At 46.5% G+C, this 26786-nt stretch overlaps 2 protein-coding genes across 2 annotated transcripts in view; one reads left to right on the forward strand and one right to left on the reverse strand.

Annotated features, from left to right (window-relative positions):
- The window catches only part of RAB13 (RAB13, member RAS oncogene family), a 34937-nt gene extending 23774 nt beyond the window's left edge, over positions 1-11163 (reverse strand). The window contains exon 1 of the mRNA XM_033923578.1: positions 10934-11163. Within this exon, the coding sequence (XP_033779469.1) occupies positions 10934-11057 (124 nt within the window). The 5' untranslated portion in view covers positions 11058-11163. The remainder of the gene's footprint in view (positions 1-10933) is intronic.
- Positions 11164-17642: 6479 nt separating this feature from the next.
- Positions 17643-26673, forward strand: RPS27 (ribosomal protein S27). Its single transcript, XM_033923579.1, has 4 exons — positions 17643-17791; positions 18101-18209; positions 19588-19698; positions 26461-26673. The coding sequence occupies exons 1-4, from the start codon at positions 17786-17788 to the stop codon at positions 26487-26489; spliced, it is 255 nt and encodes an 84-aa protein (XP_033779470.1). The 5' UTR covers positions 17643-17785; the 3' UTR covers positions 26490-26673.
- The last annotated feature ends 113 nt before the right edge of the window (positions 26674-26786 follow it).

Genomic DNA, 26786 nt, shown 5'->3' on the forward strand with positions numbered 1-26786 from the left:
GCCCTAATCTTGCCCCCAGTCTCATCCTAGCCCCGCCCCATGCTGACTGCTCTTGTCGGGCAGGGGGGGGGGAAGACTGTGCTGCCTGACGCGATTTGAGGAGGCTTTTCAAAACTCGGACAAAGTGCCGGGTTTTGAAAAGCTGTCCAGACCTCTGGACGTGTCCTCAAAAGAACGACATGTCCGGGGAAATCCAAATGTCTGGTAAAAGGAGGTATTGATGCCCCTATATAAGACTCTAGTGTGACCTCATTTAGAATATTGTGTACAAATTCTGGAGACCACACATTCAAAAAGATATAAACAGGACGGAGTCAGTCCAGAGGAAGGCTACTAAAATGTTCTGTGGTCTTCATCATAAAATGGCTATCAGACTGGCGCATAGTTTACACCATAAGCCTGGTGAAATGGGACTTAAAGAGGGATTTGATAAAAACCTTAAATAGTTAAAGATTTTAGAACGAGGGCTGAAGGGGCAAGACTCGAGGGTGATGGTGGAGGCAGAAACTGAGAGAACATTCAGGAAAAACCAGGACAGGCTCGGAAGAGGTTCAAAGAAAAGTTGTACCTGCTATCCCTGCATCCAGACTCCAAAGGACTGAATTTCACCCTAAGAACATAAGAAGAGCTGTAGTTCTAAGTCCACTAGGCCACTTCTTCCTCCTATCAGCCGTCTCTTTTCCAAGCTGAAGAGCCCTAACTTTTTTATTCGATTTGAAAATCTTTTCGTTACTTCATAGAAAAGTACAATATCCAACCAGAACAGCAAAACCCAATCCCATCCCCTCCCCAAACTCCATCCCCACCGAACCCCTCTACTTCACCAACCTTCTCCCCCCCCTAAATACTTACCCTCCCATCCCAATAAGATACAATAGGCAACCCAAGCAAACAGTCCAGAAAAAAAAGCACAAAACATCCGTTACAGCAGTATCATCATCAAATCACAGAGTATTGAAAATCAAAGTGCGACCTCTCGGAGTCAGAACACTCAAATAGGGAGTCCACACTTGTAGGAAGGCCTTACGTCGCTTCTGGGAGCAGCTGGCTACTACAGCAAGGTATGCAGTTTATTCCTCCTGTACCAGATAGGAGGCTGATCAGACAGCCAATGATTCATAACACTTTTTTTTTCCCTCTGAACTGATAAAACTTTTGAAGGGGATGCGTGTAGATTTAAAAATTCTGTTCCAGGAGCAAAGATAGATCCCCATACTTTGTCTAAAAGCAAACTTCATCACAGCAACTAGAGAACTAAATTTCCCCCATCCCATCCCTGTGCATTTTGTCCCTGTCCCATTTCTGTAAGCTCTGCCCTAACCGCACAAACCTCGGACACTTATAATTTTAAAGGGTTTGAGGCTTGCGTAGATGACAGAGCTTAGGCATTGGTGGAATGAGGCCTTATGACATCACAATCTGACCGCTGGAATGTTGCTACTTATGATTTTAAAGGGTTTGAGGCTTGCGCAGATGAGGACGGAGCTTAGGCATTGGTGGAATGAGGCATTATGACATCACAATCTGAGCTCTAGAATGTTGCTACTTATGACTTTAAAGCATTTGAGGCTTGCGCAGCTGAGGACGGAGCTTAGGCATTGGTGGAATGAGGCATTATGACATCACAATCTGAGCTCTAGAATGTTGCTACTTATGACTTTAAAGCATTTGAGGCTTGCGCAGCTGAGGACGGAGCTTAGGCATTGGTGGAATGAGGCGTTATGACATCACAATCTGAGCTCTAGAATGTTGCTACTTATGATTTTAAAGGGCTTGAGGCTTGTGCAATGAGGACGGAACTTGTAGGTATGGGGCGGGGGCTGGAAAAGAATTTGCTGGAATGGGATGGAAAAATGACTTCCCATGAGGATGGGGAAAATTTTGTCCCCATGTCATTCTCTAACAGCTACCTCTGCAGCTAACACTAATCTGCTTGTTGTCTGCAGCCCGAGGTGGGCTGTGAAATGCTGGACCTCACACTGGCTCTACACTGCAGTGTGGCAATCTGGATCCTGCAGGACTGAAGGCCTCCTCCTGTGCTTACGGTCAGTTCTGCCTTCTCGTCCACACAAGGACTCCTGGGGCTTTGGTTTGGTCCCTTTTGCTCTTTATTTTCTACAAATGCATTCTTTCTTTAAATATCAGACATGTGACATTACTTCCTGCACATCTACATCTCTCACCCAAAATGACTTCTGGACATTTCCTCGCTTTGTGAGACTCACTGTCTGTTTGTCAGCATATGGGAAATGTGTTGGCTTCCAGTTGCAACATCTTCAGGAACTCTTCCAGTTTCGTGTCATGTGGTTTGCAGTGGGCACACGTCAGCTGTGGCTGGATGTGGAAAAGGAGCAGCTCCCCCCCCCCTTCCCCACCATCTTGTTTAGTGCAAGCCACCATTTGCCAAGCTGCCATGAGCAAACAGAAAGCAGCCATGTGGCAAATGATACAGGCTTCAGACATACGGAGATAAGAGTGCAATCAGGAAATTAAAGCTGCCACCCCCACTGTTTCCTAGCTGATGCTTAGGGTGTCCTTAATAAACACAAAAATTGAATGCTAAGAAATCTAATGCATGTTGCAGCTGTAAGAAGGAAGTGGGTACACTTGGCCATCTTTTGTTTTCCTGCCCACTGGTTCAAATATTTTGGCTATTGGATGTTTGTATACCTTTTTCATATGGCTTGGTGATGTGGAGCACGTTATACTTAAACTGTTCTTGATACTATCTGGAGTGGCAATACATAGAAACATAGAACATGACGGCAGAAAAGGGCCACGGCCCATCTAGTCTGCCCACACTAATGGCCCACCCCCTAACTACCTCCATGAAGAGATCCCACATGCCAATCCCATCTTTTCTTGCAAAGACTTCACATTTTTATTTATTTGGATTTCTATCCTGTTCTCCCGGGAGCACAGAACGGGTTGCAATTGACATTCACACAGTAAGATGCAGGACAAAATTTGTAGAGAATTTGTAGAGAGATAGGTGAGAAGAGGGGGAACAAGGGGAGTGCGGCAGATAGTATGTCTCTTTTATAGATATGAAGCTAACTTAGCTGAAAAGTCTGGGAATATGGCCTCATTTAAGGATGTATGGAGCCCTTTAGAGGGTTTTATTAAGCTGTATGAATGACCTGCCAGACAAAGGGTGGGGGTTTGGGTAAGGGAGGATAAGATATTGATGTGTTATTGTTAAGAATGTCTTAATGTAAGTATACATAGTAACATAGTAGATGACGGCAGATAAAGACCCGAATGGTCCATCCAGTCTGCCCAACCAGGGATTTCCTTCAGCTCCCATACGTTAGGGTTACCAGATTTTCCTTTGGGAAAATCCAGACCCATGGCCACGCCCCCAAGACTGCCCAGTTTCGCCTCTTTCCTGCCCTGTTCCGACCCACCTCCAGAGGACATCCACGGACCTATCATATCTGCCACTGGTACACTCACACAGAAACTATCTGGACTTATAGAGGGGATTTGTTTTTTTTTGTTTGCTGTATTTATTTATCCAAGCCCTTATCCCGGCTGAGTTACACACTTACATACAAAAATGTAAAATTACATATAACAGAAAAGTCGAATCAACGACAAACATACCTACAAACGGGGAAAAAAACAATCTGGACAGTAAAATACATCAGTGACCATCAATCTCTACTCTTCCTCATTCATTCAATCTCAGACCCTGTATTTCATCTAACAAAACAAATGCCTTTTGAGCAATCTCTTGAAATTCTGTATATTCTCCTATTGGCGAATGTACTCAGGGAGGTTATTCCATTCCCTGGGCCCAATACAATGGAGAATACTATTTCTGGAGAATGTTAACCTCAGTCTCTTAATTTGCAGATCAAAATGTTCTGCTGGCCGCAGCACGTGGCAGGATACTCTGGAGGAGAAGTTTGGGGGCCAAGTTGTGTAGGCACATGCAAACGGTAACCAATAACTTATAACGTACCCTGTCCTTCAGAGATTCTTCTAGAATTCAGGGGTGTCCAACCTTTTGGTTTCGCTGGGCCGCATTGGCCGAAAAAAAATGTTTCTGGGGGCCGCACAAACATGCAAACGCTGCAGCAAGACAGAGGAAGGAGCCGGCAAGACGGTAAACACCCGGGGGCAGCAGAGGAAAACACTGCATCGCCCTCGACCAGGGCCGCACAAAATACTTCACTGGGCCGCAGGTTGGACACCCCTGTTCTAGACTCAAACAATTTTTATTGACGATACAAAAATACAACCATGAAAACAGTTGAAAAGTACATATCAAAACAAGAACGTTGACAAGAACTGCAAATAACTATAGGAATATCATCAAATTTTGAACCCCACATCCACCACAATAATTCCCACCCCCCCTTGAACAAAAAGAAAATCCCCTCTCCCCCATGACAACAGGCCAGCAGGTTACAGCAAATGAGAAGTAGCCAGGGTCCTGGTTCCTTAAAGACCCCGGCCCAGGAAGAAAGGAAAAACAAAGGGTCACAGAAGTCCCAAAACATAAACAAATCCCAAAAACAAGGAAAAAGAAAATAAAAAAAAAAAAAAAGGGGGGGGGGGGAGGTGGTCCGCCTCTTCCGCAGCAACCGCCCCCCAACCCATGACGGGTGGGGAGAGTGCTCACCTCCGGAGTGAAGGGACACAGACCAGCAATCATACTAGTAAGAATCCAAACGAATTAAGCACTCAGGCCCAAATTCTGTAACCAGCGCCTAAAGTTAGACACCAATTTCCAAGGCGCCTATCTAAATTGAAGAACGCACCATCGCTCGATACAATGGCATGATGACGCGGGAAGTCATCATGCCATTGTATCGAGCGATGGCGCGTCCACATCTGGAATACTGCGTTCAGTATTGGTCGCCGCACCTCAAGAAGGACATGGCGGTACTTGAGAGAGTCCAAAGGAGAACAACGAAACTGGTAAGAGGGCTGGAACACTGCCCATACGCCGAGAGATTGGATAGGCTGGGGCTCTTCTATCTGGAGAAAAGGAGGCTCAGGGGAGATATGTTAGAGACCTTCAAGATCATGAGGGGCATAGAGAGGGTGGATAGGGACAGATTCTTCAGACTGAAGGGGACAACAAGTACGAGGGGGCATTCGGAGAAACTGAAGGGAGATAGGTTCAAAACAAATGCAAGGAAGTTTTTTTCACCCAGAGGGTCGTGGACACTTGGAATGCGCTACCGGAGGAAGTGATCAGGCAGAGTACGGTACAGGGATTCAAACAGGGATTGCACGGATTCCTGAGGGATAAAGGGATCGTGGGATACTGAGGGAGGAGCTGGGATGTAACACAAGTATAGAAAGCTAACCAGGTAATAAGTATAGAATAGAAACCCAACCAGGTCGTGCATGTGCAAGACCAGAGGGTTAGGACTTCGATGGGAAGATAGGACTCAATGGGAAACCAAGGTGGCAAGGGAGCCCCTTCTGGTGATTCAGACAGGTCGTGACCTGTTTGAGCCGCCGCGGGAGCGGACTGCTGGGCAGGATGGACCTATGGTCTGACCCGGCGGAGACACTGCTTATGTTCTTATGTAACAAGCTCAATTAAGCTTTTTAATTAGCACTGATTGAAACCTAGGCGCCTATCAAGAAAGCGCGATTCTGTAACAAGGCGCCTCTAAACACCGAGGCGGCCTTCAAAAAAAAAAAAAAAAAAAAGGCGCTGTGCATGGTAGGTGTGGGCGTGGCTACATGTTAGGCGCCTTGTTGCAGAATCGCCGCTCTTAAGCGTGCTTAAGCGTTCGCACGGGCGCCTAACTTTGAGTTGTGCCTAGAGCTGGCCTAGTTCTTGGGCGCCTCCAAAATAGGTTCCGCTCAGCGTGATTCGCTAAACGGCGCCCGATTTTACTTGAATCGCGCTGAACAGCGCCTAAGTAGGCGCCTAACGTTTGGGCGCTTCTTATAGAATTTGCCCTTAAACTTCTAGCTCTGTGTGGCAAAGAATCAAGGTAGGGACCCAGATTTTCAAAAAAATATATATATATTTTTCTGTTTAAAGGAAGTATGCCTCTGTTCCCTTTCCATCAACATGAGAGCATAAAGGCGATTCCGCCAAGCCCAAAAGGAAGGGGGGTTCAGCAACAGTCCATACCTGAAGGATCACCTTCTTAGCCAATACCCCGGGGGTTCATAGACTACCCCGCGAAAGACAAAGGCGCGCGCCGAAGAAAATTACAGTTTTTAGGGGATCCGACGGGGGGTTTGTTGGGGAGCCCCCCCCAGTTTACTTAATAGAGATGGCGCCGGCATTATGGGGGGTTTGGGGGGTTGTAACCATCCACATTTTACTGTAAACTTAACTTTTTCCCTAAAAACAGGGAAAAAGTGAAGTTTTCAGTAAAATGTGGGGGGTTACAACCCCCCAAACCCCCCACAACGCCCCCACAATGCGGCGCGATCTCTATTAAGTAAAGTGGGGGGGTTCCCCCCCACACCCCCCCGTCGGAGCCCTAAAAACAGTAATTTTGTGAGGCGCGCACCCCCGCGCTGCACTCAATTGTCTGGGCGCGCCTTTGACCTGACACCTACCCCGGGCCTTCTGTACCAAAAGCCAGTGAAAACGATTAGAGTCGGAAAGTCTCATATTTATCTAACACAAAACCAGCCGGAGAAAACACCAAAGGGAAAGCCAAAAGACCCTCCCAATAACGAACCGCTCTCCTCCAAAAACCACGCACCACATTGCAGCTCCAAAAAAGCGTGAAAAAAAGGACTTCACCCCCTTGCCCGCATTTTTCACAATCAGGTGACTCCGCGAGACCCGCCTTAAAAAGACGGTCTCTAGTAAAAATAAGCCCGATGTATCACTCGGAATTCCCTCAGGGGCTGATCCTATAAATGGTACCTAAATTGGCCAGCGCCTAAAAAAAAAAGGTGTCTGGCTGCAGATGAATCACGCTTAGGCGCCATTTACGGAATTGTGGCAAGTTCCGCCCACTGGCGTAGTAAGGGAGGGCGGTCGACACCCCTTCCCCTCTCTGCCTCCCCTTCCCCTCCCCTGTACCTCTTTAATTTCGGTACGAGCTGCCACCAACTTGCGGCCCGCGTCAACTTCTACGGATGTCGCTTCCGGGAAGGAAGTGACATCAGAGAGAGCGTAGAAGCCAATGCGGGCCGCGAGTTGGTGGCTGCTCGTACCGAAGTTCAAAAGATACAAGGAAGGAGCGGGCGGGTGGGGGCAGGGAAGGGCGCAATTCAGCCTCGCTACGATGCTGGTGGCGCCTATATAAAAACTTAGGTGTCTGAAAGGTAGGTGAGGGTTTTAAAGGCGTATATTTCAGGCGCCTAAGTTTTTGGAGAATCATGCTTAGTCACGCTCCACCCTTAGAAATGCTCACTTAGGCATTAAGAACATAAGAAACGCCTTCACCGGATCAGACCCTAGGTCCATCTAGTCCGGCGACCCGCACACGCGGAGGCCAAGCTAGGTGCTCCCTGATGGAGACCTTGATTTCCCGTATCCCTCAATGTGATTTGCAAGAAGGTGTGCATCCAACTTGCGCTTGAATCCCAAAATGGAAGTTTCCGTCACAACCTCCTCCGGGAGAGCATTCCAAGCGTCCACCACTCTCTGTGCGAAACAGAACTTCCTGACATTTGTCCTGGGCCTGCTGCCCCTCAGTTTCAGTCCATGACCTCTTGTCCGTGTCACATTTGAGAAAGTGAATAACGATGTTTCTTGCTCTATTTTGTCAAATCCTTTTAATAGACCAAGAAACATCGTTATTCACTTTAGGTGCCGCTAAGCGCGTTGCAATAGGTGCATATCTTTTATAGACTCGGATAGGTCCCTATCATTCAGCTTCCACCCCTTGCAGACAAAAAAAAAAAATTCATTATATACTGCTAAGCCACATGATACCATCGTATCTGCTCTGACGGCCCAACAGACAGAGACAAACGCATCAAAATTCTGACTGAATCCTTCCAAAAAGTTACAACCCCAAAATAACCTCCAAGAATATTGTCTCTTCCGTTTAAACGTCCAGGAGCAGATACACAAAACCTCGGTGCACCGGAGAAACGGGTCTGATTTTAGCCAACACTAACAGCATGTAAATTATATGCATATTTTTGGTTTTCAGCATTGGTCAATAAAGGGGTCGGAACTTCCTGGGGCATGTCCATAAGAGTTGTGCAGGAGGCACAACTAGGTGACACTGGGACAAATTTTTCCCCATCCCTGCGGGAACTAATTTTCCTGTCTCGTCCCCCGTCAGTTCTTTTCCTGTCCTTGCCCCCATTCCTGCAAGCTCCGTCCTCATCTGCACAAGCCTCAAACTCTTTAAAATCATAAGTGTTCGAGGATTGTGTAGTTAAGGTAGAGCTTACAGGAATGGGGGAGGGACAGCAACAAAACTCATGGGGATGGGATGGAGAAATTAAGTTCCTGTGGCGATAGGGACAAATTTTTCCCAGTGTCATTCTCTAGGCACAACTCTTGTGTGCATATCCAGAGACCCTGACTCCCCCCCAACTAAAAAAAAAAAAATCCCTGGTAGTCCAACAGCCCCCCACCCAACCTCCTCCTAGCCCGTTCTCTCATTGCTTACAACCCCTCTGGTAGGCCAGTAAATCCATCCCAAACCCCTCCTGGAACCCCCTCCTCAAGTTAAAAAAAAGTCCTTATGTCTGCTACGGGAGGGGGGGGGGTTAGCTTGGCAGTGGGATTGGGTATATCTTCCGCTTCAGGGAGGTGTTGTGTGGCAGCAGGAGAGAATGGCCATCTCTCCCTCTGCTGAGGGGGCCAAGCAAACTCCCCCCTCCGCAGCAGGAGAGATGGCCATTCTCTCCCATGCCACACAACACCCCACCCTGCAGCGAGAGATATGCCTACTCTCTCCCAATGCCAGTGACCCCCCCCCCCCCAGCATCAGGAGAGATGCTCACTATTCCCTCTGCTGAGGGGGATGGGTTGCTTGGCAGCGGAAGAGAATGAGCATCTCTCATTCCGCTGCTAAGCGACCTCCCCAGCATCGGAAGTGGGCATCTCTTCTGCTGCAGGGGGGGGGGGGTTGCTTGGTACCGGGATGAGAGATGCTCATTCTCTTCCGCTGCCAAGCCACCCATCCCCCTCAGCAGAGGGAATAGTGAGCATCTCTCCTGATGCTGGGGGGGGGGGGGTCACTGGCATCGGGAGAGAGTAGGCATATCTCTCGCTGCAGGGTGGGGTGTTGTGTGGCATGGGAGAGAATGGGCATCTCTCCTGCTGCGGAGGGGGGGGGGGGAGTTTGCTTGGCAGCAGGAGAGAATGGGCATCTCTCCCGCTCCTGGGGGGGGGGAGAGTGTTGGTTGGCAGCGGGAGAGGTTGAACATCTCTCCCGCTGGGGTTTTTTTTTTTCTTTTTGCGTTTTTTTTCTGCACATGCAAATTTAGCGAGTCTTCGCTACTCTCCGCCAAACTCATTGACATGAGCGTTTTTTTGTGAGAATGACTCGCTTTTTTCAAATTCGTTACCAGAACAGCTGCGATAGCAGCCCATCATTTTTTTTTTTAATGTGTTTTTTTGGTTTTTTTTAGAATCTAGGCCTCACTGATAGCACAACTGTGCGTAATACTGAAATATAACTGGATGTGGGGTATCGGGTTTTGGAGAGGGGGATTTCGGTAGATCTGGGTTGGACTCGGTCTTACTTGCACAACAGTGGAAGATGATATTTTCTTTCTCAAGGGACCCTCGGCCACAAGAGGGCACCCGCTCAAACTCAGGGGCGTTAAATTTCATGGCGACACCAGAAAGTATTTCTTCACAGAGAGAGTGGTTGATCATTGGAACAAGCTTCCAGTGCAGGTGATCGAGGCAGACAGCGTGCCAGACTTTAAGAATACATGGGATACCCATGTGGGATCCCTACGAGGGTCAAGATAAGAAAATTGGGTCATTAGGGGGTGGGTAAGCAGAGTGGGCAGACTTGATGGGCTGTAGCCCTTTTCTGCCGTCATCTTCTATGTTTCTATATTTAGGTACTGCTGGTGGAAAGAAAAGGAATTTGGAATTTAGCTTGTGTCTTTTTCATTAGTCGCTACAAGAATTCCTCTCTCTCCAGAGGCCTCACCATCTCACCAGATGATAATCAAAAGTACACATCCAGTTAGTGGGTGCTGCTAAGGTGGTCCATGGATGGAGCCAGAGGAGATTCAGATAGCCAACCATCAAATTAGGACAGCAAAAAAGGTAATGCTAACTCTGGCTGGTAGGCAGTTTAAACAATGCCGTTCACGGGAAGGGCCAGCTGAAGGGACTATGGCATCCTGAGCCAACTTTTCTATTGGCGCTCCCCCACCCTCTCCACCTGCGATCCAATGTCTCCCCCTCTCTCTCAAGTCTCCCCCCTCCTACTGGACTAGGGGTAAGGCACTGGTGACAAAGGGTGCCAAAATCCCAGCCCAGCATCTATATCTTCCAGGATAGGTGTCCAACTTCGACCCTCGCCCGGTCAGGTTTTCAGGATTTCCCCAATGAAGAGGCATGAGATTTGCAAACAATGGAAGCAACACATGCAACTAGATCTCATGCAAATTCACTGAGGAAATCCTGAAAACCCGACTGGATTGCAGCCCTCGAGGACTGGACTGGGACTTTGTCACCTTTTGTGACCAGTACCTCGGGCGGCCTGACTCTGGGATCTTCAAAACTGTTCAGTTTTTGGACCCTGCAGCTTTATACCCGCAGTGCCTGCCACTTTTACGATCGCTGGCTGCCGTGGCCTGAATTTCAGCCTCTAAATTTGTTCTGAAACCAGTGAAAGGGTTAAGCGACTTGCCCCAGTTGCCAAGGAGCTGCAGTGAGATTCAAAGCTGGCTCCCCTAGTTGGTAGCCCTCTGGTCATTAGGCGACTCCTGTACTCCAGCCAGCATTGCTGGGGGAGGGGAGACTGACTCAGAGTTTGGGAAGGCAGATCTCAGTCTCACTCACCGATGGTGGAGATGTAGGTGCTGTTAAAGTTATCCTCTGCGAAGCGGATGATAAGACAAGTCTTCCCAACTCCGCTGTCTCCGATTAAAAGAACTTTGAATAGGTGATCATAAGCTTTCGCCATTTTGCTCCGGGATCCTTTTTTTCCCTTTTCAGAAAATGAAAAACTTTCAGCGGCTCCTCCCCTACCTCCCACTCCCTGAGCTGCTGGAATGAGGAACTCCTCCCTAGGAGCAGAGGAAGCCCTCCCTAGCAGGGAGAGGGGCTGATCCTCTGCAGAGAAATCATTCCCCAGCCAGGGAGAGGGGCTGACCCTATGCAGAGAGAGAGAGGGAGTCCACAAGCCAGGGAGAGTGGCTGACCCTGTGGAGAGAGGCCATTCCTCCCTGATCACGAACTCCTCCCTAGGAGCAGAGGAAGCCCTCCCTAGCAGGGAGAGGGGCTGACCCTGTGGAGAGAGACCATTCCCCGCTGATCACGAACTCCTCCCTAGGAGCAGAGGAAGCCCTCCCTAGCAGGGAGAGGGGCTGACCCTGTGCAGAGAAATCATTCCCCAGCCAGGGAGAGGGGCTGACCCTGTGCAGAGAGATCGTCCCCCCAGTCAGAGAGAGAGGCTGAGCTTCTGCAGAGAGACAGTCTACCAGCCAGAGAGAAGTGGGAGGCTCAATTTTACATTCAGACTCGGGTATCTTTATTGACTGGAAAATGAACAGTGAGGCTAACAATTCCCAGGTTTTGGTCTTCATTGTTCTGGTCACATTGGTCAGGTCACATTTCTTGGCTAGTGGCAGGATACAATGAAGTGTTGCAGCTAGAGCTGAATTGTCTTCTCTCCCCCCTCCCCCAAGGATTATACACAGAGTTTTTCCTCTCTCAATTTTAGGAAACGTACCTCTCTAATCTCTTTATATTTTGCCAAGTACAGGAAGAATCGCACGTCTATTTACGTTTCTCTAAACTAAAACTAAACTAAAGCTAAACTAAAGCTTAACTTTGCATACCGAGTCATCATTCGGAGAAGGCTCGACTTGGTTTACAGCGATTACAGGGAATGATTTACAAATGATAAATAGAAGATGATAGCAAAATTTCAAAAGAATTAATTTTAAAAATGTTTGGCAAATAGAGTAGTTTTTAAAGATTTATGGAACAATTGAAACAAACTGGAACTCCTTAAAAAAAAGAGGAGATCATTCCAGAGTTGAGAGAATTTAAACACCAAAAATTGACTGAAGATCTTGACTTCTTTAATCCCTTTTTTAGAAGGAAGGGAAAGTTTAAATTGTTGGATACCTCTTGCAAAGGAGAATCGGTAAACGTTCCAAAATAAAGGAATAAGAGGATTAAAGATACCATGTAGAATTTTAATTGAATTCTAAAATAAACCGGGAGCCAATGAAAACGCTGAAGCAAAGGGGTCACATGGTCAAATTTACGTTTTCCAAAGATCAGCTTTGCAGCAGTATTCTGAATTAATTGTAATCTATGAAGACAAATTTTTGTAATGCCAAGGTAGATAGCGTTACAGTAATCAAGACGAGATAATATAATTGAGTGAAGTAAGATAGAAAAATGACAGTGATGAAAAAGATGTTTAACCTTCCTTAGCATTCGCAAACTAAAGAAGCATTTCTTGACCAAGGAATTTATTTGGTCCTTAATGGAAAGAGAGGAATCAAAAAAGGACTCCCAATATCTTGGCGGAGAACTCAGTTGGTAAGGAAGACCCAGATACCAGAGCTACAGTAGGAGGAAGACAGTCCAATCTCAGACCTAACCACAAAAGCTCCATGGTTATACAGAGTTTACCTGCTCATTCTTTGAATTTCTGTCTCTGATTTGGGAAATATGCATCTCTGGTCTCTGTCATTATCTCTGCAATATTTTCCCATAATTCAGACTAGGTACTTAATTTCCTTGTAACTGTTTCATATTACTTGTGATCAGGTAGTCACTATCTTACGCCATCTTTACTTTTCCATATTCTTTCTGTATCCTACCCTCTTGTTTCTATACCGTTTGGGGTTTTTTTCCCTTAAGATATTATAAACCTTTCCTGCCCCTTTGTGTCTAGTTTGGTTAATTTGTTTGTGTACTCTTCCTCTTTTTTTATTTTAGCATTGCCCACTGTTTTTTTAAATTAATTATTAACACTACTTTGATTTGACGTTTTGCTAAAAATGGCTGGCTGTATATAAAATAAAATACAGTAACTGTAAAAAAATAATAATAAATAACTGTTTAACTGGAGGAAATGCATTTCTGTTTCTCCTTCCCCCTCAGGATTATATTTACATAATACTTCTTCACAAAAAGGGTGGTGAACTCATGGAATGTTGACCCAGCCGACATGAAGATTATCTGGATTGAAGAAAGCTTGGGACAAGCGGGAGTAGATGGATGGCCTGGATAGACAGAATGAATAATATTGTCTTGATCTGCCTTCATTTGTTCCGTTAGGAATTGTATTTGTTTGTGAGTACAGCACAGAACGGTTTGCTAATGTTACCAATGACACACGTCCCTCTGTAATTATTTGGGGTTAGTGGTGCCTTCTGTTTATAAACTGGTGTAAATTCAGATAATTTCAACTTGTACATGTAAAAATAAAATTAGAAACATAGGGGGACCCTGTGCTGGGACTCTTCCCCAGCCCAAAGATTCAGAGAATTTGATTGCAGGGGTTGTGCGAGTTCAAGTCTATAAAACAGACTCTCCAAACTATTCCCAGTAGTGTTTAAAAAGCATAACTTTGTGCATGTATGAATGTAATTTAGAAATCGGCATGAATAACACTACTGTATCACAGCTCCCCCCCCTCCAAATGACACCCCTAAGAATGCCTGTCAACATCTTATTTATTTAAGCATTTATATACCACTTATAGGGCCTGTTTTACAAAGCTGCGCTAGCGGCTGCAGCGCGGTAACGGCCCCGAAGCCCATAGAGATTTAAAGTGCTTTGGGGCTGTTGCCATACAGCGTGGCTTTGTAAAACAGGCCTATAGTCTAAGTGGTTTACATTCAGGTATTCAAGCATTTTTCCCTCTCTGTCCTGGCAGGCTTTCACTCTATCTAATGTACCTGGGGATTAAAGGTGACTTGCCCAGGGTCACAAGGAGCAGTGCGGGATTTGAACCCACAACCTCAGGGTGCTGAGGCTGTAGCTTTAACCACTGCACCACTCTAGAAATCAAAATGTAGTATAAGTGAGCCAAGTAAAGGTCACTGAAGCCATTGTGACATCACTGATGAAGTTGGCTCTTAGGCATTGGTGGAATGAGGCATTATGATGTCACAGTACTAACTCTGGTTATCAGAGGCTGAACTTGTCACACTATTTAATTTTCTATACTGTACTGTTTTCCCAGAGGAACGCAGAATGGTTTATATGAATGTATTCAGGGACTCAAGCAGTTTTCCCTAACTGTCCTGGCAGGCTCCCACTCTATCTAATGTACCTGGGGCAATAGGGGAGATTAAGTGACTTGCCCAGGGTCACAAGGAGCAGTGCGGGATTTGAACCTACAACCTCAGGGTGCTGAGGCTATAGCTTTAACCACTGCACCACTCTAGTAATCAAAATGTAGTATAAGTGAGCCAAGTAAAGGTCACTGAAACCATTGTGACATCACTGATGAAGTTGGCTCTTAGGCATTGGTGGAATGAGGCATTATGATGTCACAGTACTAACTCTGGTTATCAGAGGCTGAACTTGTCACACTATTTAATTTTCTATACTGTACTGTTTTCCCAGAGGAACGCAGAATGGTTTATATGAATGTATTCAGGGACTCAAGCAGTTTTCCCTAACTGTCCTGGCAGGCTCCCACTCTATCTAATGTACCTGGGGCAATAGGGGAGATTAAGTGACTTGCCCAGGGTCACAAGGAGCAGTGCGGGATTTGAACCTACAACCTCAGGGTGCTGAGGCTATAGCTTTAACCACTGCACCACTCTAGTAATCAAAATGTAGTATAAGTGAGCCAAGTAAAGGTCACTGAAACCATTGTGACATCACTGATGAAGTTGGCTCTTAGGCATTGGTGGAATGAGGCATTATGATGTCACAGTACTAACTCTGGTTATCAGAGGCTGAACTTGTCACACTATTTAATTTTCTATACTGTACTGTTTTCCCAGAGGAACGCAGAATGGTTTATATGAATGTATTCAGGGACTCAAGCAGTTTTCCCTAACTGTCCTGGCAGGCTCCCACTCTATCTAATGTACCTGGGGCAATAGGGGAGATTAAGTGACTTGCCCAGGGTCACAAGGAGCAGTGCGGGATTTGAACCTACAACCTCAGGGTGCTGAGGCTATAGCTTTAACCACTGCACCACTCTAGTAATCAAAATGTAGTATAAGTGAGCCAAGTAAAGGTCACTGAAACCATTGTGACATCACTGATGAAGTTGGCTCTTAGGCATTGGTGGAATGAGGCATTATGATGTCACAATACCAGCTGTGGTTATCAGAGGCTGAAACTTGTCACTGTATTTAATTTTCTATACTATACTGTTTTCCCAGAGGAACTCAGAATGGTTTATATGAATGTATTCAGGGACTCAAGCAGTTTTCCCTAACTGTCCTGGCAGGCTCCCACTCTATCTAATGTACCTGGGGCAATAGGGGGGATTAAGTGACTTGCCCAGGGTCACAAGGAGCAGTGTAGAAGGAGGGGCAGTCTTGTGGCTTTACACATCATGTATCTCATGGGCAATGTTAAAACAGCACTTTATATTTTTTTCGGGAATTTTACAAGAAAATAAGGCCATCTTTTACAAACTTAATTACTGTGGCAGCCCACGGTAATTGCACAATAGCTACTAGTGTGTCTTTGTGAAAAGGGAAGGGGTAAATCATTTGATTAGGAAAAGGATCACAATTTATATTATTAACAAGAAGCAAAATATTTGCACTTAATCTTAGCCAAAGGGCCGAGAAGCCATGAAGCAAAATATTTAAACAGGACAAAATGTTTGCAGTAATTATCCTGATATCAATGCGAGAAATTCCAAAAAGAATTTGAGTTCACTAAACTTCTGTACGTCTTCGTCCTCTCCCACGCAGATTACTGCAATGCACTGTTCAACTGTCTCACAGCAAAGAATATACACCGTCTCCAACATGTTCAAAACACAGCAATCAGACACCCCCAGGCCATGCCCTTCAACTACAGAATGCCAGATGACGATCCAACTCCCATTTCCTACCAAACTACTGGAACCAACTACCCCCCCCCCCACACACACACAGACAGATCAGATCCCTCAAAGGGCTCCTGAACTTTAGAAAAGCAATAAAAACACATGTCTTCACTTAATTCCTTGCCTACTACTGTATCTTTATAAAAAATAAAGGTACAGTATACTGGAACCGGTCTCTCTGTATATGGTATACTAAGACATTCACATTGTATCATAAACATGACATATTGTAACCATTCAGACTGTATTTTATGTATCTACGTTTAACCTGTAAACCGTCTTGACTGTATGCATGTTTAACCTGAGCTTGTTGGGGGAAAACAAAATAAATAAAGATGAGACTAATTTCCTTTTTTATTATGAAACTAAGAGAAAAAAAAAAGAGAGAAAAAAAATGTAAGCAGCGCCAATAGGAGAGGCAAGCCAAAGGGATTTGGAACAGTCCTAGTATCTGGAAAATGTTGCGGACATATTGGATCAACACATAACTACCGTATTGCTCTGGTATTTCACAATACATTTGCAAGGAAACTGTAGGAAATAGTCAAGCTCTGGGACTGTGTGCCAGAGCAAGTGGTAAAAAGCAATGCACCTAGATGGGTTTAAAAAGGTTTGGATCAACTTCTCGAGAAGTCTGTGAGGAAAAAGCAGCCGTTTGTCCTTGGGATTAAGTGCTATGGAATGTGCCATGGATTGATGACTGTTGGTCTGACCCAGTAGTTTTTGTTTGTCTGTTTATATATATATAGTGGTTTTACATTTAGGTACTTTATCATATTTCCCTATCTGCCCCAGTGGGTTCAAACTCCATCTAGTGTACCAGGGGCAATAAGGGGATTAAGTGACTTGCCCAGGGTCACAAGGAGAAGCGAGGGATTTGAACCCACAGCTCTAACCCCTGTGCCACATTTAAACGCCAATGCCATAAAATATTAACTCAATATATATTTGAGCTCTGGAACTCATTGTGAAATGATGTGCAGCGGGGTTTAAAAAAATTGGTTTGGACAAGTTCCTGGAGGAAAAGTCCATAAACCATTATTAAGACAGACCTGGGAAAGTAGGTTAACGAGGTATCTTGCTGCCTTTGGGGTGACCGAAATTATCTCTGCTCCTCACCCTAAGGAAAAGGAGAAACGATGTTCCTCCTTTTTCCTCTTCGCTAGTCCAATCTTCATCGTGACAGAAGAGAGGCTCCCCCAAATCCTTCGTGGCTGAGGCAGCCTTTGCACTCCTAAGGAGGAAACGGTGGGGGGGGGGGCCCTACCTGCACCGTCAGGCAGTCTCGTCGCCCCAGTGCGAGTAGCATTGCACGAAAAGAGAGCACAACGATCCGCAGACTGGGGAACGGTGTTCAGAAGCTGCTGCCATTAGCGCGCGCCTTTCTACGGCGAGAACGGCAGGGAGGGAACGCGTGCTTGCATTGTCGCGCGCGCGTTCCCATGGGAAAGGAGAGGGGGCGGGGCAAGCGACGCGACGCGCTTCTTGCGCCTCGAACGCAGCGTCTCGGGAGCGAGGCTGCCCTTCGCAAGATGGCGGCACCGCTGCTGCACGACGTAGCTTCCGGCGGCGCGGCGCGTGCTATATAGGGGCGGCCGCTTCCGGTCTCTCTCCTTTTCAGCGGCGGCCTTGCGTGAGTGAAGATGCCGGTGAGTGCGAAGCGGGAGCAGGGGGGGGCTGCCTGGGTGGGGGGGGTGATGCGTCTGTCCGACACGGTGAGCCACAGCCGTTGGGGGAGCTACTGGTGTTGGTCTGAGAAGCAAGATGGCGCCGGGGCCTCGGCCTGAGCGACGTTGGGGGAACCGGGACTACCGCTGGGGGGGAGGGGTTAAGGAGCCAGCTCGAGCGCAGCTATTGACTGTATTGCATATCAGAGTTTAGCACCCCCCATTCTTTGAGACAGTGGGCTAGGAAATGGGGGTGTTCCTCCCCCCTCTTACTCTCTCCTCCTCTTGCAGCTGGCCAAGGATCTCCTGCATCCGTCCCCCGAGGAGGAGAAGAGGAAGCACAAGAAGAAGCGGCTGGTCCAGAGCCCCAACTCCTACTTCATGGACGTCAAGTGCCCAGGTGAGAAGACAGGTCCCCCCACCTAGTACCTTGTGTACAGTACACCGTAGCTGGTAGGGGCCTCCTGGTCCTTCTTGTGGACTGCTTTTGTGAAATTAAAAAGAAGCCCTTCCTTTTTTACTCTTTAGCATCAGAGTAAAGGGGGCAAATACCCTCTGCGCTTTCACTATTACTGTTCATGATCAGGTCAGACACAATGCCTTTACCCAAGATACCTGTCCTTCCACTGCACTGGTCCTTAAACCTGTCCTGACCCCCAGCTAGTTGGTTTTTCCAGATATCCCTAAACTATGCATAAGGCAGATTTGCATACAATAGAGGCGACAGGTATAGATATCATTAAGGATATCTTAGACGACACTCTCATAATGGAACCACATCTAGCCTTCGGAAAAAGACCATCTACACAATGCGTCAACTGTGATTCACAAGATCATACTTCTACCCACACCACTTTGCTCTGATTGTCCAGATGATGATTCTGCCTCAACTAGACTATTGCAACTCCGCCTACCTTGGCATCAACACTACTTTAATCCACAAACTGCAACTAATCCAGAGCACAGCCGTTATACTAATCTACAAATTAAAGAAATTTGATTCAATCACAACCTTCATCAGGCAACTACAATGGCTTCCAATATCAGCCTGAATAATTTTCAAATCGTCATGTATCCTACACCAGATTCTATAAAGAAACTCAGCAGCCCCTCTCATCCAATTATTCTCTACTGTTTGGTCGATATCATAAAGAATCCTTAACAGAATCCAACTAAACCTGCCGTCCACAAAATACCTTCACTACAAGCAAATTTTCCACTCTTAACTTATCTGGGGGTAAAAGCTGGAATGACCTACCTGAAGCTATCAGGAAAGAGACAAAATACACCACATTCAGAAAAAACCCGAAGATTTCACCTCTGATCATTAACTGTCTTAGTTTCTGAACAGCTCCCCCTACTTCCATATTCACTCCTCTAGCTTCTCCATACCCCCTTCCCCCTCTACTTTCCCTTCTCTTAGATCCGTCGCCTTGAGCCTGCATAGGTATGTGCGACTCAAAAATGGAAGATTAGTTTAGAAAACCCAATTAGCTGGGGGTTCCCAAGGACATGTTTAAGAATCACTGTTCAACTGTACTTCATCTCTCAACATCTAAGATCCACAGTGTCCCTATACCAGCAAACATTTTTAGGTAATTAATTTGCTTCTCTTGGAGAAGGCATGGCGCAGGGTAGTTGTACTCACCACTGAACTTTCACCTCTTTTACTTTGGTGCATTAAACTAGTTTTAACCTTGCTTGAACTTAGGCACTGGACACAATAGCACAGTGTTAGCTGTGCAGAAGCTGCTAATTTGTTCTTGGTTGCTTTTCAGGTTGCTATAAAATCACCACTGTATTTAGCCATGCCCAAACTGTGGTTCTTTGTGTGGGCTGCTCAACTGTGCTTTGTCAGCCCACTGGTGGAAAAGCAAGGCTCACTGAAGGTATGGTTCTTCTACTTGAAACTCACAAACTTCCATATATAAAACGTTCTGAAAGAATTGAAACTTGTCCTGGAGAAATTGCTTTTGAAAGTCTTATTGTGTGAAGAGAGATAAACAAAAGAGGGAGGGGGATTACAATACTTTACTAAGGAGAAATTAGGTTCTTAACCTGCTAATTTTCTTTTTTAGTCCCTCCAGACTGCCATAGAAACTGATGGGTTATTGCTCACCTCAACTAGCAGGTGGAGACAGACACAAACTTTTGGCTGTCGTATAAGTAGGCTGTGCAGTCCCAAATACAATCAATCTGACGAATAGCCAAGCAGAATTTAAACTAATTAACTGAACTATAACATTAACTTCATCAGGGGGCTGGGATTCTGGAGCTATATTTCCTTAGCTGGGTAAGTCATAAAAGATGGGCTACCAGTGCTTCGGAGTTTGTTTTTTGTACGAGTCAGCTCGAATCCAGGGATTGTTTCTGGTAAGGGTTCTTTATTTTGTTTTGGGACTAAGGGATTTTTGAGGTTTTGATGGGGATTGTGGGTTTTGTTATGGGAGTTGTAATGATGTATAAGGTGGATGGGCTGTACAAACCATGTAGTATTATTGTTTGTATTTATTTGGATTCCTTTCTATGCATTAATATGTTTTGTCTATCAAAAACAGATTTGACAGCAACAGCAATTTCACTCTCAGGAGAATAGCAGCGAACAGAGAGAAATAGTGTTGGATATTGATTAGAATAAGAATCTTCAAAAACATCCACACAGCTCACCAGCTACGCTAGACAAACCAAACGCTGCTGTTCTTTTAATCTCCCCTAACAACCCAGACAGACATCACAGGAAAAAAGTACTCTTTAGGCAAAACTCCAAATAAAAACGACAGGCAGGTCTGTGCCGGTCTGGAGGGACTAAAAAAAATTAGCAGGTAAGAACCTAATTTCTCCTTTACTGTCCCTCCAGACTGGCACAGAAACTGGGAAGTGCCCATCATAGGTGGGACCCCCGAAGGGCAGCCATAACAACACGCTCACTGAACACCGTGTGCAGATGCGTCTGAATACAAGATAGTATCGCAAAAAAGAATGGAGAGAAGACCAAACCGCAGCTTTACAGATATCCGCTGGAGATACGAGAAGACTCAGCCCAAGAAGCTGCCTGACCCCGAGTGGAATGAGCTTTGAGAAATTCCAACACAGGCTTTTTTTGAAGAAGGTACGTCGACAAGATAGCCACCTTGGAAGCACTGTCCCCCTTTTTGAGGACCCGCTAAGAGGACAAAAAGATCAGATTTCCGGAACTCCTGGGTCCACTGAACTGTGTAACTGTCTCTGCTTCAAAGAGCCCTCCAGACTACCCAAGACGGAGAGGACCGCGGACTGGTTGACATAAAAAGACAAAGCCACCTTCGGCAGAAAAGAGGGAACCAGCTGCAATATGATCGCTCCCTAAAGAACTCCAGGAAGGGAGGACAACACGAAAAGGCCTGCAGTTGGGAAATGTGTCTCGCAGAAGTAATGGCAACAAGGAAGACAGCCTTAAGAGTAAGGTCTTTCAATGTGCAGGAGCCAACAGGCTCAAAAGAGGGTGCACGAGCATGGAAAGAACTAGAATGAGATTCCATGCTGGAACCGAAGGCTGCACTGGAGAATGGAACAATTATGCTGCTCTTAAAAACTGAATCGCATCTGGAGAAGAGGCCAAACCCGAACCATGGAACAAACCGTGAAACGTAAACAAAGCCGCAAGCTTAACACAGGGAGGACCAGGCAAGTCCCCCGTTCAGACCATCCTGCAAGAACTCCAAGATGTAAGGCAAGTACGAAGGAGAACCACACCACATATGGAACACCACTACTCAAAGAAACGCCAAACTTGCATGTAAGCCCGAGAGTGGAAAGTCTCCAGGAACTCAAGAGGGTGGAGATCACCTTATTTGAATAAGCTTTTTTAGTTAGATGTTCCCTTTCAAGAGCCAAGCCTTAAGACAAAAGGGACTCGGATCAAACATTGTAATGGGAGGGACTCTACATCAGAAGATTGAGCGAGAGGGGCAGCAGAAAAGGATCTGCCACGAGATGAACCAGATGTGTACCACGGGTGCCTGGGCCAATCTGGAGCTACCAGGATCACATGGCCCATGTGATGAGCAGTGTGAAGGAGGACTCTGCCCATTGGCCATAGGGGAAAAATATAGTCGGCATCCTTCGGCCAAGGCTGCACCAGAGCATCCAGCCCCTCAGCTTGGTAATCTCTGCACCGACTGAAGAACCTCAGCGCTTTGGCATTGACATTTGTGGCCATCAGGTCCATGGCTGGTTGGGCCCAAGCCTGCACAATCAACTCTGCTGCAGAACTGAGACACCACTCGTTGGGATCCAACACGTGATGACTATGGATGTCCGCCTGGACATGCTCCACTCCCGCTATGTGGGAAGCCAAGAGGTCCAGAAGATGAGTTTCTTCCCAAGCCATGAGCAGAGAAGCCTCCTGCGCTACTAGACGACTCTTGGTTCCCCCCTGACGATTGACATAAGCTACCTCAGAGAACCAAACCAATTTGCCCTTCAGCAACATCTGGAACGCTAGCAATGCCAATGGGATGGCTCTGGTCTCTACAACATTGATCAACCAGGATGCCGCCTCCAGAGACCAGCTGTCCTGACCCAAGCAACTGAGACATTGAGCTCCCCAACTAAGGAGACTGACGCCACTGAAGCTGATTCTGAATCACTCCCTGCACCAGACCAGACTAAGACTAGCCACCAGCGAAAACTGTGACTAACTAACCCCTGAAGAGGAACGAAAGAGGCCAGATCGTGCATTTAAGGCAACCACTGCCGAAGAGCATACTGAAGTGGGCGCATGTGAACCCGAGCCCCCTTTACCATGTCTAGGGAGGCCGCCATCAACCCCAAGATATGTAGAAAATCCTGTACCCGAGGACACCGAAAGTCCATCAGGAAGCGAATCTCGGACTGCAACTTGCACACTTGGGCATCTGGAAGGAAGACTCTTCCTAGGCAGGTATCGAAGAAAACTCTGAGGTACTCTAAGCGCTGAGATGGAGCCAACTGGCTTTTGGACAAGTTGACCACACATCCCAGAGATTGCAGGAACTCCATAACCTGAGTCATAACCCGGGAGCTCTCCTGAAAGGTCTTTGCTCGAATGAACTAGTCCAGATAGGGATGAACCAGAATGCCCTCCTTGTGTAAAGCTGCTGCTGCCACCACCACCATAATCTTGGTGAAAGTCCGTGGAGCCTTGGCCAGACCAAAAGGAAGCGCACCAAACTGATAGGGCTTTCCCAAAATCACAAAGCAAAGGAAATGCTGATGGAAGGCCCGAATCAGAACATGCAGGTAGGCCTTTGTTAGATCGAGAGAAGTCAAAACTCCCTGGGCTGGACCGCCAGAATGACAGATCTCAGGGTCTCCATGTGAAAAGACAGAATCCGGAGTGCCCTGTTCACACCTTTCAGATCCAAAATGATCCAAAAATACCCCTCTTTCTTGGGCACCATGAAGTAAACGGAATACCTGCGGGGGTACTGAGACCACCGCTTTAAGGTCAAGCAACCTTTGCAGTGTCTGACAAAAAGCCTGCTTCTTCCAAGCTGCCTGATGAGAAGAGATGAAACAATCTGGCAAGGGCCAGGAAAACTTCAGAGTTATATAACTAGGACCCACTGATCCGTTGTGATCTCAGCCCACCCCTGGTAAAACTCTCGCACAATGGCTCAAACAAGGGGAAGGGCCCGCAAGAAGTCATTGGGTGGGCAGCGGAGGGGCCTCTGGAGGATTCACAACCCCTCCCCAGTGGGCACCCTGAAAGGACTGCATGCGCTGAAATAAAACGGCACCTGGTGGGAAAATCATGCAAACATCCCCAGGCAAAGACGGGGCACCTTAGTCAGTCAAGGCCTGAACCAGCATGTTCAAATCCTTGCCAGAGAGCCTCAAAAAGGAAATTTACTAAGCTTAGCCTTAGATGCCGCATCTGCTTACCAATCTCGGAGCCACAGCGTACAGCAAGAAGCCACTTTGAGAGTCATAGACTTGGCCTAAGTCCACAACAGATCATACATGGCATCTAGATGATAAGAAGTGCCAAGCTCAATCTTAGCCATCTCCTCATCCACTAAGTACCAGTCATCAGACTCGTGGTCAAGAACTCGATTGGACCACCGAAACGAGCCTGGGCCACCAGACTGTCACAAATCACTGCCTAGACTACCAAGACAGCTACGTTAAAACTTTGCTTAAGAAGAGACTCAAACTTTCAAGGCTGAACCACCTTAAACATAAATAACATAACATAAATGTTTCTTTATATACCGCAAAAGTCTTTCGGTTCTATGCGGTTTACAAAAGAGATGGGCTGACTATTGACAGTGAGCTACAATAGATAGAATATTGGCATCAACAAGTTAACAATAGTTTCACATCAGTATGCTGCTTTGAAGCGATTACAAGAATTTTGAGAACAGATGGGTTTTTAATAGCTTTCCAAAATGCATATATGATATTCTAACCATTTGGCTCAGAGCAGCTTAGTATGAAGAGTCGATTAATGAAGCACCTTATGCCTGTATGTGATAGCAGAAACCACCACAGGAGATTTAAAGATATCCCTTTCCCCATCAGGAATGGGATAAAGCCGAGCCATGGACTGCGCCAAACGAAAGGGTGTGTCTGGTGACTTCCACTGCGTGTGTACCACATACCGAATATCCTGATGCATAGGAAAAGAACAGGAAGCTGCCCAGATCCCCCGAAGCAGGGGGTCTACGTCACGCAGGGGTTATTTAGCGTCATCCTCGAAGCACAAAGCTGATGAAACCTGAAGAATAAGTTCTTGAAGCTCTTCATGTTAAAAAATGTGAACTATCAACACATCCTTGCCAGCCAGTGTCTCCAACAAACACACGGCGTCTTCTGTCCCGTCCTCCCCCGAGAAGATATTGGAGGTCCCAAAAGGGGTCCAAGTCTTCAGTAAGAGAAAACGCATCCCCAAACAAAAAATCCTCGCCGACGCTGAGGGGGACTGAATGAGAGTAGACGTGGAAGTCAAAAGTCTCCCCTCCCCCCTGAAAAACCAGAGACCCGTGGGGAAGAAACGACCCCCAGCTGCCTGCAAGTATGCCTTGTACATGGCCAAAACAAAATCTGGGGCAAACCCCTATGGCGGCAAAGCAGAACTCGCTGCCAAGGCAGGAAACCCACCAGAAACCTGTTCTTGTCTCTCTAAGACAGGGGAAAGGTCAGATGAGGCTGCAGACAAGATGGATAAGCTTCCCGGCAAAAAACCCACCAAAAAAACTCCCAGGGCCTGCAGTGGCAAAGAGGTCTGAATAGACACAGCTGCTAAACAGGCAAGCTGGCAGTCGCGAAAAGGGAGTTCCCAGCATTCTCAGCGGCTGTGGAAATCCGTCTGGGTGGTAGGGGAAGCCCACTGCTGATGAGCGGTACATGTGTGAAGGGGAACTCTGCTCACCGGCACACGAAGGCGAAGAGGATTCCCCTTTACAGCGGCTGGTGCACTTTGCACAAGCTGGCTGCATCAACTGCGAGCCTAGAGCACAGTGAGCACTTTTTAAATTTCTTGCGTGTTTATTGCAAAAACTGCTACAAGGGAAAATAAAGTGCCGGTTAGCAATAAATCAATTGAAGGCTAAATTAACCTTAATTGAAGGCTTCTCTTCAGACCGGCACTGCCTCAGGACTTTTTTTTGTTCAACACAACTTTAATTTAATTTGAACAAACCACCACTAGCTTCAAAGCTATATACCTTGCTGGTAGTTGGTGGGGGAAATGGGGGTTGGGACTCGACCAGTCGAGTGTGGTACCCCCAGAGTCAGATAAACCCCCGAAAGGGTCCCCCAAACTCAATCTGGCACCACAGCCAGGGACAAGAAGGCCAATTTAAACAACATCCAACAGCCTTGCACCAAGGAAAGACTGCACAGGCTTACCATCTCCACTTACTGGAGACTGAGAGCAGACTGTACTGGGGACTGCACAGCCCACTTATACTACAGCCAAAAGTTTGTCTCAGTCACTTCCTGCTTGTCGAGGTGAACTACAGTCATGTGAAAAAATTAGGACACCCCATGAAATATTTAGTTCTTTCTTAAGAAATGTTCACATATTGATGTCGCATCTTTTTTTTTATCTCTGGAAAAGAAAGTGATGTAATTGCAAGTCAACAAAATAAAAATTTCCTTGATTTACTCATGAAACAAAAGATATCCACAAAAATGTGCAGCAGACTTCGATGGGGCCAGGGGTGGCGGCAGGAGAAATCGGGCATCTCTCCTGCAGCGGCCAGTGTTGGGTGGGGGGTTTGGAGATGGCAGCAGGAGGAATTAGTCATCCCTCCTGCCACGGACAGTGTTGGGGGGGGATGTCTGCTGCTCAATTGATTGCTGCAGGGATTCCCTTGCTGCGATCAACTCAGCGGCAACGCGGTTCTCTAATTGGTGCCTGTGACATGGGCACTGGTTAGAGAATCGGTGGGGTTAGGGCAGATGCAATTCTCAGCCATTTCTTAAGGCAGTTGCAGAAACTGGCGTCATACAGAATTTTCCCCATAATGCAATCCTGTAAGCATAAACAAGATTTTGTAAAACAGAGGGGTATATAGTCCCTAGTTTCTCCATTCACTTTCAGGTTGGATGTGGCTCTTAAGTGATAATTGGTGTACTGGTGGCTTCTTTAGTTGTGCTAAATGAATATCATCTTTCTGTTATAGGATGTTCCTTCAGACGGAAGCAGCACTAAGCCCAGCCTGTGTGTGTACTGTGGAGGGATGGGTAGGACTACTGCACAGTTTGCCCCAGAGCATGTGATGATGGTGGTCCTGAAGTTTAATGTTTTCAGTATCCCATGCTGACAAGGACTTTTGCTTTTCACATACTGTTCCTGTAGTCTTACCTATCTAATAAATTTTGGATACAAAAGCTCACAAGCCTATGTCATACTTTTTTTTTTATCTGTAGCACTGCTGTGGAGACACTATTTAGTATTTGAGTGTGAAATGCCTTAGTAAGGGAAGGACTGCAGCCTGTACATATTTCT

The sequence above is a fragment of the Geotrypetes seraphini genome, chromosome 16, assembly GCF_902459505.1.
Source record: "Geotrypetes seraphini chromosome 16, aGeoSer1.1, whole genome shotgun sequence".
Lineage (NCBI taxonomy): Eukaryota > Metazoa > Chordata > Amphibia > Gymnophiona > Dermophiidae > Geotrypetes > Geotrypetes seraphini.

Coding starts and splice junctions, on each gene's coding strand:
- RPS27 (XM_033923579.1), top strand. Junction 18,210..19,587: donor CATGGACGTCAAGTGCCCAG/GTGAGAAGACAG, acceptor GTTGCTTTTCAG/GTTGCTATAAAATCACCACT. Junction 19,699..26,460: donor AAAAGCAAGGCTCACTGAAG/GTATGGTTCTTC, acceptor TTTCTGTTATAG/GATGTTCCTTCAGACGGAAG.